This window comes from Plasmodium brasilianum, chromosome 8 (genome assembly GCF_023973825.1).
Source record: "Plasmodium brasilianum strain Bolivian I chromosome 8, whole genome shotgun sequence".
Classification (NCBI taxonomy): Eukaryota; Apicomplexa; class Aconoidasida; order Haemosporida; family Plasmodiidae; genus Plasmodium; species Plasmodium brasilianum.
The window spans coordinates 493,254-510,127 of NC_090121.1; the positions used below are offsets into that span (position 1 = coordinate 493,254).

At 25.7% G+C, this 16,874-nt stretch overlaps 4 protein-coding genes across 4 annotated transcripts; 3 read left to right on the plus strand and 1 right to left on the minus strand.

Moving 5' to 3' along the window:
- Positions 1 to 984: 984 nt before the first annotated feature.
- Positions 985 to 2,493, plus strand: MKS88_002285 (AP-5 complex subunit sigma-1; the record flags this gene model as incomplete). The annotated part of the gene is made up of 5 exons (XM_067215282.1): positions 985 to 1,080; positions 1,173 to 1,294; positions 1,628 to 1,673; positions 2,202 to 2,253; positions 2,381 to 2,493. 5 exons carry the CDS (start codon positions 985 to 987, stop codon positions 2,491 to 2,493), a joined length of 429 nt encoding a protein of 142 aa, XP_067073723.1.
- An 825-nt stretch (positions 2,494 to 3,318) lies between these two features.
- Positions 3,319 to 4,931, minus strand: MKS88_002286 (26S protease regulatory subunit 4; the record flags this gene model as incomplete). Its single annotated transcript, XM_067215283.1, has 2 exons — positions 3,319 to 4,613; positions 4,883 to 4,931. 2 exons carry the CDS (start codon positions 4,929 to 4,931, stop codon positions 3,319 to 3,321), a joined length of 1,344 nt encoding a protein of 447 aa, XP_067073724.1.
- Positions 4,932 to 8,398: 3,467 nt separating this feature from the next.
- Positions 8,399 to 11,596, plus strand: MKS88_002287 (protein GPR89; the record flags this gene model as incomplete). Its single annotated transcript, XM_067215285.1, has 2 exons — positions 8,399 to 11,075; positions 11,391 to 11,596. 2 exons carry the CDS (start codon positions 8,399 to 8,401, stop codon positions 11,594 to 11,596), a joined length of 2,883 nt encoding a protein of 960 aa, XP_067073725.1.
- Positions 11,597 to 14,649: 3,053 nt separating this feature from the next.
- On the plus strand, positions 14,650 to 15,720 carry MKS88_002288 (zinc finger (CCCH type) protein; the record flags this gene model as incomplete). Its single annotated transcript, XM_067215286.1, has 1 exon — positions 14,650 to 15,720. One exon carries the CDS (start codon positions 14,650 to 14,652, stop codon positions 15,718 to 15,720), a length of 1,071 nt encoding a protein of 356 aa, XP_067073726.1.
- Between the last annotated feature and the right edge of the window lie 1,154 nt (positions 15,721 to 16,874).

Below are 16,874 nucleotides of genomic sequence, written 5' to 3' on the forward strand. Positions count from 1 at the left end.
CATGGTACTATAAAAACTTTGTAAAAATTTTACAAATATTGTTTTATTTTTAGCAAAACAATATCTATTTGACAAAACTAATTTGAAAAAATATGTATACTTTTTTTTTTTTTTTCTTTTATCTTTGTATTTTCTAAAACAAGTACGCTTTTTACTTAACCTATGGGAATCATATAATTGCGCTTGAATATATTATGAAACGTTTCTTTGCAAAAAAACATTCAAGCCGAAACTATGCTTCCATACTATATAAGTTAATTTAGCAAAAATATAAAAACCATTATATTCATGTTGGAGTTATATTTATAATATGATGTGTGCAAAAAAAAAAAAAAAAAAAAAAAAAAGTTGATTCTCTCTTATTTTCTTCAGTTTTTCCATTTTATTTTACTATTACAAATAGCACAAAAATATAGCCGCTCCCGTTCATTTTAGAAGAAGCAAAATTTTCTCATCATAAAAGGGAACGTTTTTAGTTGCAATTTTTTTAACATTTACATTTAAATAAAAATAAAATTAAGGAAAAGCCGCACATATATATATATAAATATGTACATATACCCGTTGCTCAGACCTGAATGAAGCTGACTAAATTTTCTGATAACTTAACCGATTATTCTATGAATAGAATTTTATCCATTTCAACTAATAATCATTTTATACAAGAATATAAAATTTTAGAAAAAACAAAAAAAAATAAAAATAAAGAGCAAAAAAAATATAAAAATTTTTACTGTTCGATTACATTCTTTTTCAATTTGTTAAACACCTCAAAAAAAAAAAAAAAAAGAAAAAAATTTTGTGCATAATATTAGCTTCATACAGTATTTTGAATAATATTGTTCTTTTTAGTTTTTCTCAGTTACATGTATATATATATATATGTCCCATTAAGCGTTCAGTTGTGTGTTCATCCATATGTTCACTAGTGTTAGCGTTTCACAAGGTGAGTTCCTTTATTCCGCTTCTCGATTGTAACAGAATATGGTATACGGAATAATAATTCATTCTGCAGAATGTCATGAAAAATTGTACTTTAGTTCTTACTATAGCATAGAGAGCAATGACAAAAACCAATACGTTAGACAACAAGTAAAAAAGGGAAAAAAAAAAAAAAAAATTATAATTTCATATATCATACCTTGATATTTGGTTTACCCAAATTTTTGTAGACCATTATGAAGAGAGTTATTGAGGAAATAAAATATTATGAAGAAAGCAAAGAAATTTTTGAAAATACCACTAAAAATAACAAAGAAAAGTATTTTGATTTAATCGGAAAGTTCCTTTCAAAGTAACTACGAAACACTGACACGTGTAGGGTGTATGTGTGCTAGCGTAGATATGAATACATGTTTGTGTAAATATATATGCTTGCTCGTGTTTATGTATATCTGTATGGACATGCATACATAGACTTAAACCCCTTTACAATTAGTAGGAACGCAAATAATACTATAAAAATAGAAAGCGAGGGCTTCTTCAGAATTGTTGATCCTTCTTTGTTCAAAAATAAAATCAATATTATGTGGAAGGTTTTAAACAAGTAGTACTACATTTATTATTTATTTAATATATATTAACGTGCAACACCTTAAAACATTTTTTTGTACTTTTCCCTTACCAGGATATGCTATACTTTGGTGCTTTTTACTCATGAAAATATACACCTGGTTTGAAAATAAAAAAAGGAAAAAAAAGCTCAACACAATACGTTACATTACAATACGATACAGTACAATTCAATATAAATTTCTTTTTTATGTACTTACAAAAAATTACCAAAAAAAAATTATGCAGGCGGATTATTTCCTTCATACGTTCATTATTACCTTAAGGGAACGCAACGATAAAATAAAAAAAAATATGAGAAATAATACGGTTAAAAAATTATTCTATACATGTCCATTAACAAAACAGTGTATAATATTAATATGTTACATACATTCTTGCGAAAAAAATACAATTACACAGAAATATTTACTTATCCTTAGAAGGACAATACGAAATAAAATAATAATAATATGTGGTGTACATATATATATATATATATATATATATATATATGTATATCCGTTTCTCAAACACTTTCAATAATGACCCTTATTGCAAAATGAAGTGATAAAACATTCGCAAATTATTGTTATCCATGAATTAATAAAATTTTCCCCTTTTTGACATCGTTATCCTTATTTTTATAGAATTTATTTAATCCGGACACAGTGCTAGCTATACTGTACTTCTTCCTTCCAAGTTACTAAAATTTTAAGATCCTTATGTGGGCATGTACATTTTTGTCCTTATAAACGTGTGCATATTTTTTAATGCCCATATGCACACCTACACAACATGTACCCTTCATGTATATTCCCATGTGTAGAAGGACAGCTGATGCTAATTAATCAGAATTACACAAAATTTTTGAACAATGAAGTCAACAAGTTTCTAGAAGAGCAGGCGAAAGTGAAAACCAAAGACTACAAAATTGAATAAAGCTAAAGAGAATTATATATGGTAAATCATCAGTTTGTTATGTATATATATGTATATTTATATGATGAATGTACACATAACTATTATAGAATTAGCACTGTAAGAAAACAGTTACAACTACTTATATATTTCTAATGGCTTTACATAAAAAGGACTTTATTATAATACAGTACAAACATATTTTTACACGTACTTTTTTTTCTCGAGTGTTATGCATGCCCGGTATGTTGCGCATTAAGCCATATATATGTACAGACATGTATACGTACGTGTAATGCACATATGTGTATTTTCCATGACCCAAAGTACTCTTCCATATTTCAAAGGAGAGACGGCGTTTTATTGCATTGTGATATTTTCAAGGAATGAATTTTTTTAGTATACACAATATTTATCTTTAAAAACGCTTCTTTTTTTTTTTTACATTTTTCGTACGTGTGATTTGTATTATATTTAAGGCAGAAAAAAAAAATACAAATGTACAGGCATACATATATATATATATATATGTACGTATAACCAAAAAGTTCACAACTGAACGGAAGGATCAAACTTTACTTCACTTCGTTCCATTTCAAAATAAATGGCAAACTTCCTGTATCTGCCTTATTGCGTTTTTTTTATTAAACAAATTCTTGAAAAAAAGAAAATTCACTTCGTCCAGTAACACAGATTAGCATGTTTGCACGTGTGTGCAAACACATTTACATGCACAAATGTATACATGCGCAAATGCATACATGCGCAAATACATTCATACACGCGTACACACGCACATGGACATATAAATGCATACATATATAATCGGCTAAACACCGAAGCCCCTCACAAGTACAAACCCTCCGGGATGTTTCCCTTCTTCTGGAATAGTGCCTTATCCCTGGCCTTTCGTAAGTCTACTTGTGTAATTTTCATTCTCCTCTCTCTTAAGGCTAACAAACCTGCTTCAGTACATATAGCCTTAATATCTGCACCTGATAGTTCATCTTTTGACATAACAAATTCTTCCAAATCTACATCTGGGGACATGGTCATTTTACTTGTATGAATTTGAAAAATTCTTCTTTTCGTTTTGGTATCAGGGTTTGGAAGTTGTATTTTTCTATCTATTCTACCTGGTCTAATAAGAGCTGGATCTAACGAATCGATTCTGTTTGTTGCCATAATAACTTTAACATCCCCTCTTGAATCAAAACCATCTAACTGATTTAATAATTCTAACATTGTCCTTTGAATTTCTCTTTCTCCTCCACTAGTTGCTTCATATCTTTTAGTACCAACTGCATCAATTTCATCTATAAAAACAATAGATGGTGCATGGTCTTCAGCAACTTTGAACATTTCTCTAACTAACTTAGGTCCATCTCCTAAATATTTTTGTATTAATTCTGAACCAACTACCCTTAAAAACGTAGCTGAGGTTTCATTTGCCACAGCTTTGGCTAACAGAGTTTTTCCTGTACCTGGGGGTCCATATAATATTACTCCCTTGGGGGGTTTAATACCAATATCTTCATACAATTCTGGATGAGTTAAAGGTAATTCAACAGCTTCTTTAATTTCTTGTATTTGTGACTCTAACCCTCCAATATCTGCATATGATTCTAAAGGAGCCTTTTCTACTTTCATAACTGATACTAATGGATCAACCTCATCTAATAATATACCAACTACACTATTAGTTTTATTATTTAATAAAACTGAACAACCTGGTTCTAATAAATCTTTATCTACAAATGATAAAATATTTACATAGCATTCAGGACCTACTGAAGTAGCTATAATTCCATGATTTTCATCTATTAGCTCTTCCAACGTACCAACACTCATAGGGGACCCTCTTAAATCATCTATTTTTAATTTTACATAATTTTTATCATCAGTAGTTTTTATCTGTTCTTGATTTGTTATAAATTCTTCTTCTAATAACAAATAATCTTTTATCCTCTCTAATTTCAGTAATTTTAATCTACACTTAGTATTAGGTGTAACGTTAGGTAATTTAGAATGTCCCGGAGCTCCTTTTTTTTTTTTTTTTCTTTTTCCTATATGTGAAGGTGGAGCACTTTCAAGTTTTTTCTTCTCCTTGTCCTTTCCTTTATCTTTGTCGTCTTTTTTACCTAGATGGAGAGAATAAAAAATAATATTAAAATAATAAAATAAATAAAAATAGCTAGAATATAAAACAAACACTTTTGTATTTACATGCACAAAAAAAACCTTCATTATGCTTCAACTATTCAGTACTTAGCAATTTACTTACAACAATAATGTTGTACCGAATTTTACTTATGTACAACCCTTATGTACATATAAATAAATTAATATCATCATATATATGATATGCCATCTTTTTATTAACACAATTTAAAATTAAATCTTAAATTACCCAAAAATCCGTAAGGGTTATTGTTCATACCTCCTTGCGCATTTCCCATTCTTATTTTTCGTATTTATTCAAACGTAAAGGCACATGTGCATTTATATCAACATGTAAAAACACATACATATATATATATATATATATATATATATATATATATATATATATATATATATATATATATATATATTTATTTATTTATTTATTTACACCTGTGTATATATGTATACATACGTATGTACGTCCTGTACTATTCTCGGCTTGCCTTTTTCTTCTTTTCAGCTAATATATATGTATATATGGATTTTTTTGCAAAATATAAGCAACGTATTTTTATATGAATATTCATAAATACTATTCTTATAATCCTTATTTTGATATACAAAAACCTATTTTGTTGAATAATGCTGGTTAATTTGTAGCCTTTTTATTCGTTTTTATCTTATACATTATTTAATATGTTGCTCTTTTGAGTATTTCCTATTATTTTCTGGATTAATAATTTTCTTCGCATTATTTAGCCAAAAAATTTTTTTTGTTTTTTTTTATTACTCACACATTTTGTTTTTTATTTATTTGCAGTATTATAGAGCCAACAAGGGCAAAAATACTATGTACAGTTAGCAACGTTCGTACTTACTCATATATTGCGGTATAAAATTGTACATAAATATATATATATATATATATATATTTATATACATACATAAATATGGAAAAAAGGATTAATTTTTTTTTTATATGCTCAAATGAGGAGAGAAAAAAATCCAATTGAGATTAGTAAAAAATTATTTTTACTTGATCACATCCAAAAGAAAAAATAAGGAAAAAGAAAATGGCAAAAGTTTGTTATTAACCAAAATGTATACATATGTAATACATATATTTTATATATATACTTATATTTATACATATATATAGAATGTACATATAATATACATATGCATATGTGCACACAAATTTATGTGACACGTGTATTTATATCTTCTATTAAATTAGTACCCAAACAAAAAAAAAAAAAAAAAAATAGTTATCGGGACATTATCGTTATTTCATTAAATCTTTAATATTGTTTACGGCAGAGGAAATTGTAAGTTTAATTTTCAACCTCTCCCCATAAACATTCGCGTGCAAATATATACATACTTTTAACATACATTTATATATACATTTATACGTATATTTATATAAACCGTATGTGTACTTGTATGTGTTTTCTTATAATTTTATATGTTTCTGTGTATGTTTGTGTATACGTATTTATATATATATATATATATATATATATATATATATATATAGCGTATTTATGTATATATTTATTACATACTTATGTACCATTTATGTTTATATATATACATACATATATACGTGACAAAAGTAACTTATGCCTTACAGTAAGTAGTTGTTCTCTTATCCTTTTTTTTTTATTGGTCATTTATATTTTAAAATGTTTTAAAGCGCATATTGTACGTAAATGTTAGTTTAAGATATTCAAATACACGTACATATATATATATTTATATATGCATGTGCATATATACATTGTATATTTGTTTATAATGCGAACACGTTCGTCTTTCTTTTATTTGCCCAGTCAACTAAATGGACTTGTAAAAATAATATGTTCATTGCAATTTATTTGCTAGTATTTAAAGCATGAACTGCCAGAACAAAATTTGTGTGTCGTACATTTAATTATGTATATTTTTATTAACTTTTACATTTACTAATTTAACCGTACTTATTTAATTGCTACTAGTACATTATTTATTTTATTTCATTTTATTTTACGTCTATTGTATTTCTATTTTACTTCATCTCATTTAGTATTATTTTGTTTCATTTAATTTTTTTTGTTTTACTTAAATTGCATATTTGTAATTTTTTTCTCTCAGAGGAACATCAAGAGAGACCAACTTATTATTATAGTAAATTCACATAAAACATATGAGACACACTGCCAGTGTTACGACATTTTTTTATGTTTGTATTAATGTGTAATTTGTTACCCTTCGTCGTATGGAAAGAGTATTCTTTTTTCAATCCTTATACATATAAACACATATATATATATGTATATGTGTTTATATGTGTGCCTATATATGTGTATACACTTGGAAAAGATATAAAAATAAAAAGAATGACATACAGAAAGTTTTCGCATTAGCTAATGAATGTATGTGTACATGTATAAGTTTCTATATATTTGTATTCCCCCTCATCATTTGACAATTTTTGTTCTTGTGTTATATGAAATATGTTGAAAATTGAGAAAAACATTTTTTTAACTATTTAATGTTGTCCTTTTTAAAAAAAAAAAAAAAAATATTTGTTGAGACTTAACTACAAAATTATATAGTAAGAAAAGCTTATATTTATAAATTTACCGTGGAAATAAAAATAGTAATGCAAGAGAAGCTTTTGTAAATATAAATAATAAGTGGAACATAATGGAAAACAATTAGTATATAGGATAATGACACGTAAAAAATTATAGAAGAATTTATATATAAATCAAGTAACAAGTAGATGGCACCTAGTGCTTACTATATATTTATATGTTTATATATTTGTTTTATTTTTTTGTTATTATAGATGATTAATTATGAGTTTAATTGTTTTTTTTTTTTTTTTTAATTGGTGTACAAATTTTAAGTATAATTTATTTTTTAATCATTTTATATTTATTCGTTTTATGTTTATCCATTTTTTATTTATTTGTTTTATGTTTATCCATTTTTTATTTATTCATTTTATGTATATTTAATTTATGTATATTCATTTTATGTATATTTATTTTATGTATATTCATTTTATGTATATTCATTTTATGTATATTCATTTTATGTATATTCATTTTTTATTTTATTTTACTTTGTTTTATTTTTGAAGTGCATTTTTGTGGAATTAAATGGAAAACATAAGTATACTTTTGTAAACTTACGGCTTATGTTATTTTTCAATTTACTATTTTATATTCCTTTATTTTGTAATCTACCGTTTCCCATTTTTTCATGTTACATTTTATATGTCCATTTTACGCGTATACTTAAGCGCACGTTTGTGAGTATATGCACATCTATACACATATATATATATATATATATATATATATATATATATATTTGAGCACACGCCTTGACATGTTCTTTATTGCGTTTGTTCGCATTTCTATGCGTACCTTTATCCATTTATCGTTCATTGTACATTTTTTTTAAAATAAAATAGCTGTAATTTTTTATTAACCAAAAAGAGGGAAATTTTAATGTGTAATAATTTGCTCATGTAATGCCTACGTATATATATGCGTATGTGTAATTGTACGTATGGGTAAGTGTACGTATGAGTATGCGTACGTGTGTGTATGTTCACGTATACGTATGCATATTTATGTATGTTCGCATATGTTCGCGTATGAGTATATGTATGCGTGTGCAAACGTCGTGAGTCTGCTATGCTGACACTTGGAGCCCTCCCCCCAAATTTTTCTTTCTTTTTTTTTTTTTTACGGAAAATAAAATGAAAATAAGATTGCTGTGTGAAATAATATCTATGATTTTGCTACATGTAATATTTTATAAGGTGTCCATTTATTATTTATTGAGGTATTTAGACATTTTAAATCATTCGAATAAATTTAATAAAAATATTTTTTTTATAACTTTTTTAGTTTGTATGTCAATATTTTCACTTTTTTTATTTGAGTTATCAAATGTAGTATCGAATGTTATAATAGCCTATGTATGGCATATAGACATATGCATTTTAGTATGTGTGTTATATATAGTTATTCCAGTAGAGTTTATAAATACTATATTTGATTCAAACAACTATAAAGAAATAATATCGCCAGAGTTTTATTCTCATTCACATATTAAGTTGATAAAGAAGTATTACATGAAAATAAGTAGGATATACAAACACCAAAATGGAATTAGTAAAAAAATAAAAAAGCATTTATTCCTTTTTCGAAGTATTATATTTTTATCTTTTCTTTGGTTAAGTGTAGGAGCATTAAAAAATATGATTTATAAAAAAAACTACAACTATGTAATTGCAGGTGATAATTCTATAAACATTAGAAAATATATATTATACAATAAACATGGGGAAAAACATGATCAGAATAAATATTTCTACAAAACAGTTTTCTTTTTTTTTGAAAAAGAACATAAATGCTACAATTACTATTTAAATAACTCGGATGAAGAATATAAAAAGGACAAGAAACAAAATTTTCAAAATTATTTTTATCAAATGTATCACATTCTTTATATCGTTATTTTTATTTTAATCAATCGATTTTTATTACTTTACAAATTTGTTATTAGAGAGTTACTAATAAATATATGTGCACTAGGAGTGACAACAAATTCTATAGTTGCTGGTATATCATCCCTTTATTTTATATATGACTACATTATTACCTTTATTTATTATTTACAAATACCAAAAATACAAATACAGATATATAATATTGAAGAGAGGATTTTAATAAATTTCACAAATTATATGTTTAAAAAGGAAGAACTGAAAAAGTTACAGAGTAATATTAATATTCATTCGAGTCCATTTTTATATGAGCCAAAAAGGAGTGCTTACTACATTGGGGAGGGCGAGAAGAACAAGCTAAAGTCATTGGAAGAGGGTATTGAAGAGAAGGAAGGGAAAGAGGTGAACAATGTGAAGGAAGCAAAAGGAGCGAAGGAAGCACAAGAAGGGTTAGTAGAGAAAGCACAAATAGGAACAGGGGAACGACGGAACGGAGGAGTAAACGCACAAAAAATATCCGCAAATAAGCGAAGGAAAAGAAGTAATTCCTTAAAGAAAGCGTCTCTCCTTGTAAGTTTCACGAACAGATTAAAAAGTATGTGCACATTTAAAAATAATAATTTATTAAATTATGGAGGAAGTAGACAAATCACTTGTAATGATACTGCTATTTATGAGGAAAAACAGAAATATTTAAATTCGTCAAAAAAAAAATACCTTAAACGAAGTTCACATAATAATGAACAAGTAAAAAATAAAAAAAAAAATGGAAATTTTAGTGACCATGAATCTACTGTAATTAATTATTTTTATAAAAATATAAGTAAAAGTAATACGAACAATTTAAAAAGATCAAATAGTTGTCCACTCTCCTTTTCTGAAAATATTTTTTCTTCTTCTGAAGAGGATGAAATGAGTGGAGATATAAGTGAAGAACAGAGGTTAAAACCGCCGAGGAAATACAAATCATTACATAATACAGCTTTCGACAAACCTATTAAGTCCAAAAGTAAAAGCAATAAAAACATGACTGCCACCCCTTTGAATCGTAATTATTACTCCATTTACAGCTGTTACGATAGTTTGAATAAGAAGAAAAGAAAAAAAAGGAAAAAAAAATCAAATGAAAAAAAATTAAATGAAAAAAATGAAAAAAAATCAGATGAAAAAAATGAAAAAAAATCAAATGAAAAAAATGAAAAAAAATCAGATGAAAAAAATGAAAAAAAATCAGATGAAAAAAATGAAAAAAAATCAAATGAAAAAAAGGATAAAAAAGCAAATGAAAAAATGACAAATCGAAATATCGAAAACAACAATATATCTAAAAAAATTTTATTCAAGAGTGTAAGTTTCCCCATGAATAATTTCCCCAAAACAATGCAGAATAATGCACACAAAAAAAAAAGAAAAATAGAGAGTGTCCAGTTTTTATATGAACTCGAGAAAAATTTACATTTAAAAAATGTAAATTCTTTTGACAATGATGTGGACTATGACAATGGGGGTAACAGTGATGATGAAAACGATAGTGGTTATAAAAACGATAGTGGTTATAAAAACAATAGTGGTTATAAAAACGACAGTGGTTATAAAAACGACAGTGGTTATAAAAACAGTAATGACTGTAAAAGTGATAGTGGTTATGAAGACAACAGTGATTACGATGATGCAAATAGTTATGACGACGAAATGGCGAAGGTATTTAGTGAACGTTGCAGTAGCCATCCTATTAATGATGAAACTAAAACTTTGTACGAAACAAGTAATAACGAAATAAGGAAAATACAGAATATAGAAAATTATAATAAACTTAAAAAAGAAATTGAAGATATTGTTTATACAAATACAAGTATGTATTATTCATTGAATGCTATACTAAGTAGAAAATTTGAAATTCAAAAGAATACAAAATGCCTATTCGGTAAAATTAATGTCTTTTTAAATTCTGTTATGTTCCTTACAGTAATTTATAAAATTATAATGTCCACTTTAAATATAATATTTACAAGGATACATATGAGAGATCCAATTTCTAAAATTATTGAAAAAATATGTATATTTTTTAATATCAGATATAACACAGCTATTATGTATGCACCATATATATCCTTAATATATATATCTTATATTGTAGCAATAAATATGAAAAAGTTTCTACAACAGGTTATTCAAATTTCTACCTACTTTTCATTTTATTTTAAACTTTTTTCAAATATGTGGATTCTTTTAATTTCAGAACTTATGGGTCTATATTTTATTACTAATTCTTTAATCTTAACGTCTTACCTACCCGTAAATTACAATCATATTATGAACTTTGTTATAAGAAATAATTATGACTATAATGTTTTCCAGTTGCATTCTGATTATGTTTTTATTTCATCCTTTGCGACCACGTTAATGTTTTGTGCCTTATACATGACATATTTTTATTTTTACTAGCGTGTTACGAATTTGAGCTACCTTTTCATGGTACCTTTTTTTTTTTTTTTTTATCGTAAAATTCATATTGCATTATTTTGAATTGATGGTATATATATATATATATATGTATATCCCGCACTCCCCCTGTTATTAATTATTTTTAATATGCGTAAAAGGAAAATGGCGAATACTTTGCCTTTATCCTTTTTCTTCATCATTATATGTTTTATATACATATATAGTTTCATGCATATATGTAGAATACTATATATTCATAAATATGAGCCCACTTCACATTTTTGTCTATCCTTATAATTCATTAATTTATATTTGGTCTCATATAAAACACTCTTTTCATTTTATTATTTTTTAGTTGAATTTTGTGTTTATTCTTTTTTCATTCCTCCTTTTTTTTTAATTAACCTTTTATGTGAAGCAAGTGCACATGTGTAAGATTACATGCACGGGTATATATACGTGCGTGTAAATAAATAAACCTATATATATATATATATATATATATATTCAACCATTTGACGAAACTTTTATATGTTAAAATTACAAAGAATTATAGCAATGCTTTACAAGGAAAGGAAACGCGTAAAGCAAAATACGCACCGTGCGTGATACCATATGGTGCTATATTTTTTATTTTTTTTTTTTAATGTAGTTGAAATGAGAAAAACTCCCCTTTTCAATTTAAGGATGTTGTGTTACTCTTAGCAGTGACTACTACAAAATTAGTAACATGCATGTGTATATTATTTTCCTTTTTTTAAAAAAATTTGTTTGGGGCTAATTTTTTAAACCCCTAATTTATATGAGCAATCCCTCTGTAACTTATGTGGGATACTAGCAAAAATAAGTATACTTGACCATCGCTACGAATGTGTTTAAGAATTTTTTTTTTAATTTTTTATCTAAAATAGTGTTATAACAAAATGGGGAAAAAACGTTATATCGTACTCCATTTCCTTCTTTAATTCTCACTGTTTTAGTTGTGCCTTTTCTGTTTTTTCTGTTTTTTGTCTTTTTTTTTTTTTTACATAACGAAGTTGTAATACGTAAAATAGAAATATTCGAGAAACTACTATTTTATTACTTTCATGTGTTGTCGTACTCATCTGCGGGATGTAGTTCACAAGCATATGTAGGCATTCATATGTACCCCCATTCACAAATGTGAACATTAATACATAGACATATATATATATATATATATATTTAGAGTAATAGAGACCACGCAAAACATGCAAGAATATGAACAGAACTGCTCCTTTTGAACATTTTAGGCTATTTTTCGTTTTTTTTATGTTTTTTTTTTTTATCTCGTATATTTATCTGCTATCTTTTGAGGTTAAGTTTTTTACTTTAACTAAAAATTGCTGTTTTAAATGAAAAAAAGATAAGAAAAAAAAAGTAGTCTTTTTTATTAGTTTTTCTCAAAGACGATTTCAGACTTTTATTTTCAAGAGTTCTTAATTTTGTTGTATATATTTACATGTTCCTTTTGTAAGACAGTAATTTTTTTGTTTCCTCGAATGTAAAAAAAAAAAAAAAAAAAAAAAAAAAAATTCGCACTTCTGAGTTACTGAAGTTTTGCCTTATACATTTAATATATAATTAGTGTATATATTTATTTTGCGAATATATAAAAATGCAAAAGCGTACATATATGTTCAGATTTATTTTACGTAAACATTTGTATGCATTAAAAAATGATGCTTAAAAATGTGTGTGCTGCTTTTATAAAAATGCAGTTTTTTTCTTCATAGGAAACACGTTTGATTTTTCATTACAACGAATATTAAACTTAGCATAAACATAATTTTTGCTCCAAAAAATTTAATACTAAAAAAAGCTCAACTTTTAAAATGGAATATTGCATACATTACTTCGCTTATATACTATTAAAAGGGTTAAAGGTATTTTGTTTTTTTTTCTCATTTTATTTTTTTTATTTATTCATTTTTTTCTTACTTATTTTATTTTATTTTATTATTTTTTTTTCTTTTAGTGTCATAATATGAACCTTTTTAAAAACTATCTCGTCCCGTTATTCTTACAACTAATTTACGAGTTTTTACAACGTTTCGGGCTCAAAAGTATCAAAATTAAATGAGCACGTATAAAAAAAGGGCTTTTTTTAGTCTCATATTTGATCCGAATTTTTTTTTTTCCTTAACTTTTTTGGTTGTTCAAATGTGCACACATATATACATATATATATATACAAATAATGTGTAAGTGTTTTTGTATTTACACACTTAAATATTTATGTACACATAATATATATATATATTTTTTTTTTTTTCTTCAATTTGTGTAGTTATATATTTTAAAAAAAAACATTTGTTTGCTTTTTGCATTTTATCATTTTTTTTAGTAACATTTTAATTCATTTTGTCCTTTTATAAGAATTAAAAAGTATTTTAATAGGTATACATATGTATAAACATATATATTCTCATGCACACGTATATGTGTATATATATGTATATATACTCTTATGTACACATACAATTTCTTAAAATTTAATAGGACATATTCTTTCCTTTTTAATATATAGCTTAGCTATACTCATTTTTTATTAGATTTTTGTTTGTTGTCATTATCTTGGCAGTTTTTATAAAATTATCTTCCGTAAGTACTTTTTTTCATATTAAGGAATTATTTTGAACATTTTGTGAGCTTACATTTTGTTTTGTAGTATGTTGATAATCACTTTTTTTTTTTTCTGTTTTTTTTTTTTTTTTTTTGCAATTTTTTTTTGAGTATTTTACGTATATCTGACAGTGTGTACTTGTCCGTGAAAATTTACCCTAATCCTTTTTTTCCCTTACATGTATAAACGTACGTATGTGTATATACTCGATTACAAACATATATAGACACTCTTGCTTGCTAACATACAAGGGCATATTCCTTTGTCAGCATACATAAACATACTCCTCTGTCAGTATACATAAACATACTCCTCTGTCAGTATACATAAATATACCCCTCTATCAATATACATAAACACAATTCTTTGCCAGCATACCAATACATAAACCCAGTGCATACACAAAATGAGTATCCTCCCAGAAATTAAATATCAATTTACAAAGACGAAAATATGCAAACGTTTTTTGGAAAATAAATGCACGAATAGAGATAACTGCAATTATGCTCATGTAATAGAAGAACTAAGACCTTTACCAAATTTAGAAAATACAAAATTATGTAAAAGTGTTAAAAAAAATATAGCTTGTACTAACCCCGATTGTAAATATGCACACGAAATAGAAAATTTACATCCTAGTACTGATTTGGCTACTTATAAAACTACTTTATGTTATTTTTGGAAAAAGAAAAAATGTATGAATCAAAGTAAATGCAGATTTGCTCATGGTATTCAAGAAATTCGACCTTTGAAGATAGGAAAGGAAGAAAAAATAGAAGTAATAAATGACAAAAGAAATGATGCAGTAAGTGAAAAAATAAATGACCCATTAAATGGAAAAAGGAATGATGCAGTAAATGCAAAAAAAAAATTATTACTACCAAAAAATAACGACATCAATATTAGCCTACAAGAACACCAAACAATAAGGCAAAATGAACAAATGGTAGAAGACATATATGGAGAAGTAAATGAAAAGCCTCAAAAAGATGTAAACATAAGAGATGTTTTATCTAATCTAATTATATTAGAAAATATACCCATAATACAGAGCGATTTTGCAACTTTTAATGACGATTTTTTAAATTTTTACCAAAACATGAGCTTAAATTTGAACAGCTTTTCTATATCGTCAGAGAGAAAGTATTCCAATTCATTTTTAAAAAAGGAATTTGATCAAACTCATTGTGCTGATATTTTTCATCCTGATGTCGATATGTTCAATGTTGATTTTCTTATGCAGGATAGTGTAAAAGAAAATTGTACTAGAAATAATGACATAAGCTACGGTGCTAATAGAGCAGTAATAATGGATGCTACGAATAACAGAAGAAATAATGATTCAAATGCAGATTTATATTTAGCCATTGATACCCCTACAGAGCAAGCACCTACCGACGATGATTACTTTAACAACATTTATAAAAGTATAAAAAAGGAATTATCAAAAAATTTTGAAAATATATACAGCTACTAAGTATAGGCCCTAATTCCATACTTACGTTTGCACCTATTCACCATGCAATGTAAAGCAAAATTGGCCATAAAAGAACAGAAAAAACGTTCGCACGTTTTAGGGCGAATAAATAAATAAATATATATATATATATATAATCCCATATGCAAAGAATTAACACCATTATAAAGTTGAATCGTCATTAAAAGTCAAATGCTCACGTATACTAATAAACCTATGAACATATTAATAGCGTAAAAAAGTTCAATACTATGCGCTAATGAGTCTCATATAACTGTAGAAATTTTTGCACTAAAAATCTGTCTTTTCAGATATGTACCCACACACATATATATGTATGCATATTAACCTACGAATCTGCATACTATCATATCATAATATTTGCGTAATCTTTAACAACGCAAAAAGCATGTTTATTTATTATGGTACTTGCTTTTATTATACACCAGTATAATTAAATTAGTTTCTACATATTATATAAAATTACATTATAATGAAGCAACTACCATGTAGTTGTGCTCTATTTTTGTTTTTTTTTTCAAAACAGTAAATTATATATTTTTTTATTTAATTTTTTTTCTGTTATCTTCGTCTTGTCCTATTTTTTTTTTTTTTTTTTTTTTTTGTCATTATGCGTTTATTTTAATAATTATTTAAAGTGCATTGAATTTTTTTTTTTCGTTCTACTTGTTTTATTTTTAAATTATTTAAAGTGTAATTAATTTTTTCTTTTTCCTTTTGTATTGCATACATAATAATTTCTTTTATTACGTAAAATCGAAGCCACAGCATATATGTTATTTATTTATATAATTATTTAATTTTCATTTTTATTTTATTTTATTTTATTTTTTCTTACTTTAAATTTTAAAATGTTATCGTTTTTTCATCCTTTTATGACCTATCTTGTCTTTACTTCTCTTGTGTTTCTTTTAATAACCTCGAAAAAATTTTATTATGAATTTCATTTACAGTATGCCATACACTACTCAATAGTACTTGAGTCTAAAATGAAACAGGTTTTGTACGTTATACCCACAAGGACAAAAAGACGAAACTCTATTTCTATTGACTTGTTATTCTTTTCTTATTATTCTTTTCATATTATTCTTTTCTTATTATTCTTTTCATATTATTCTTTTCTTATTATTCTT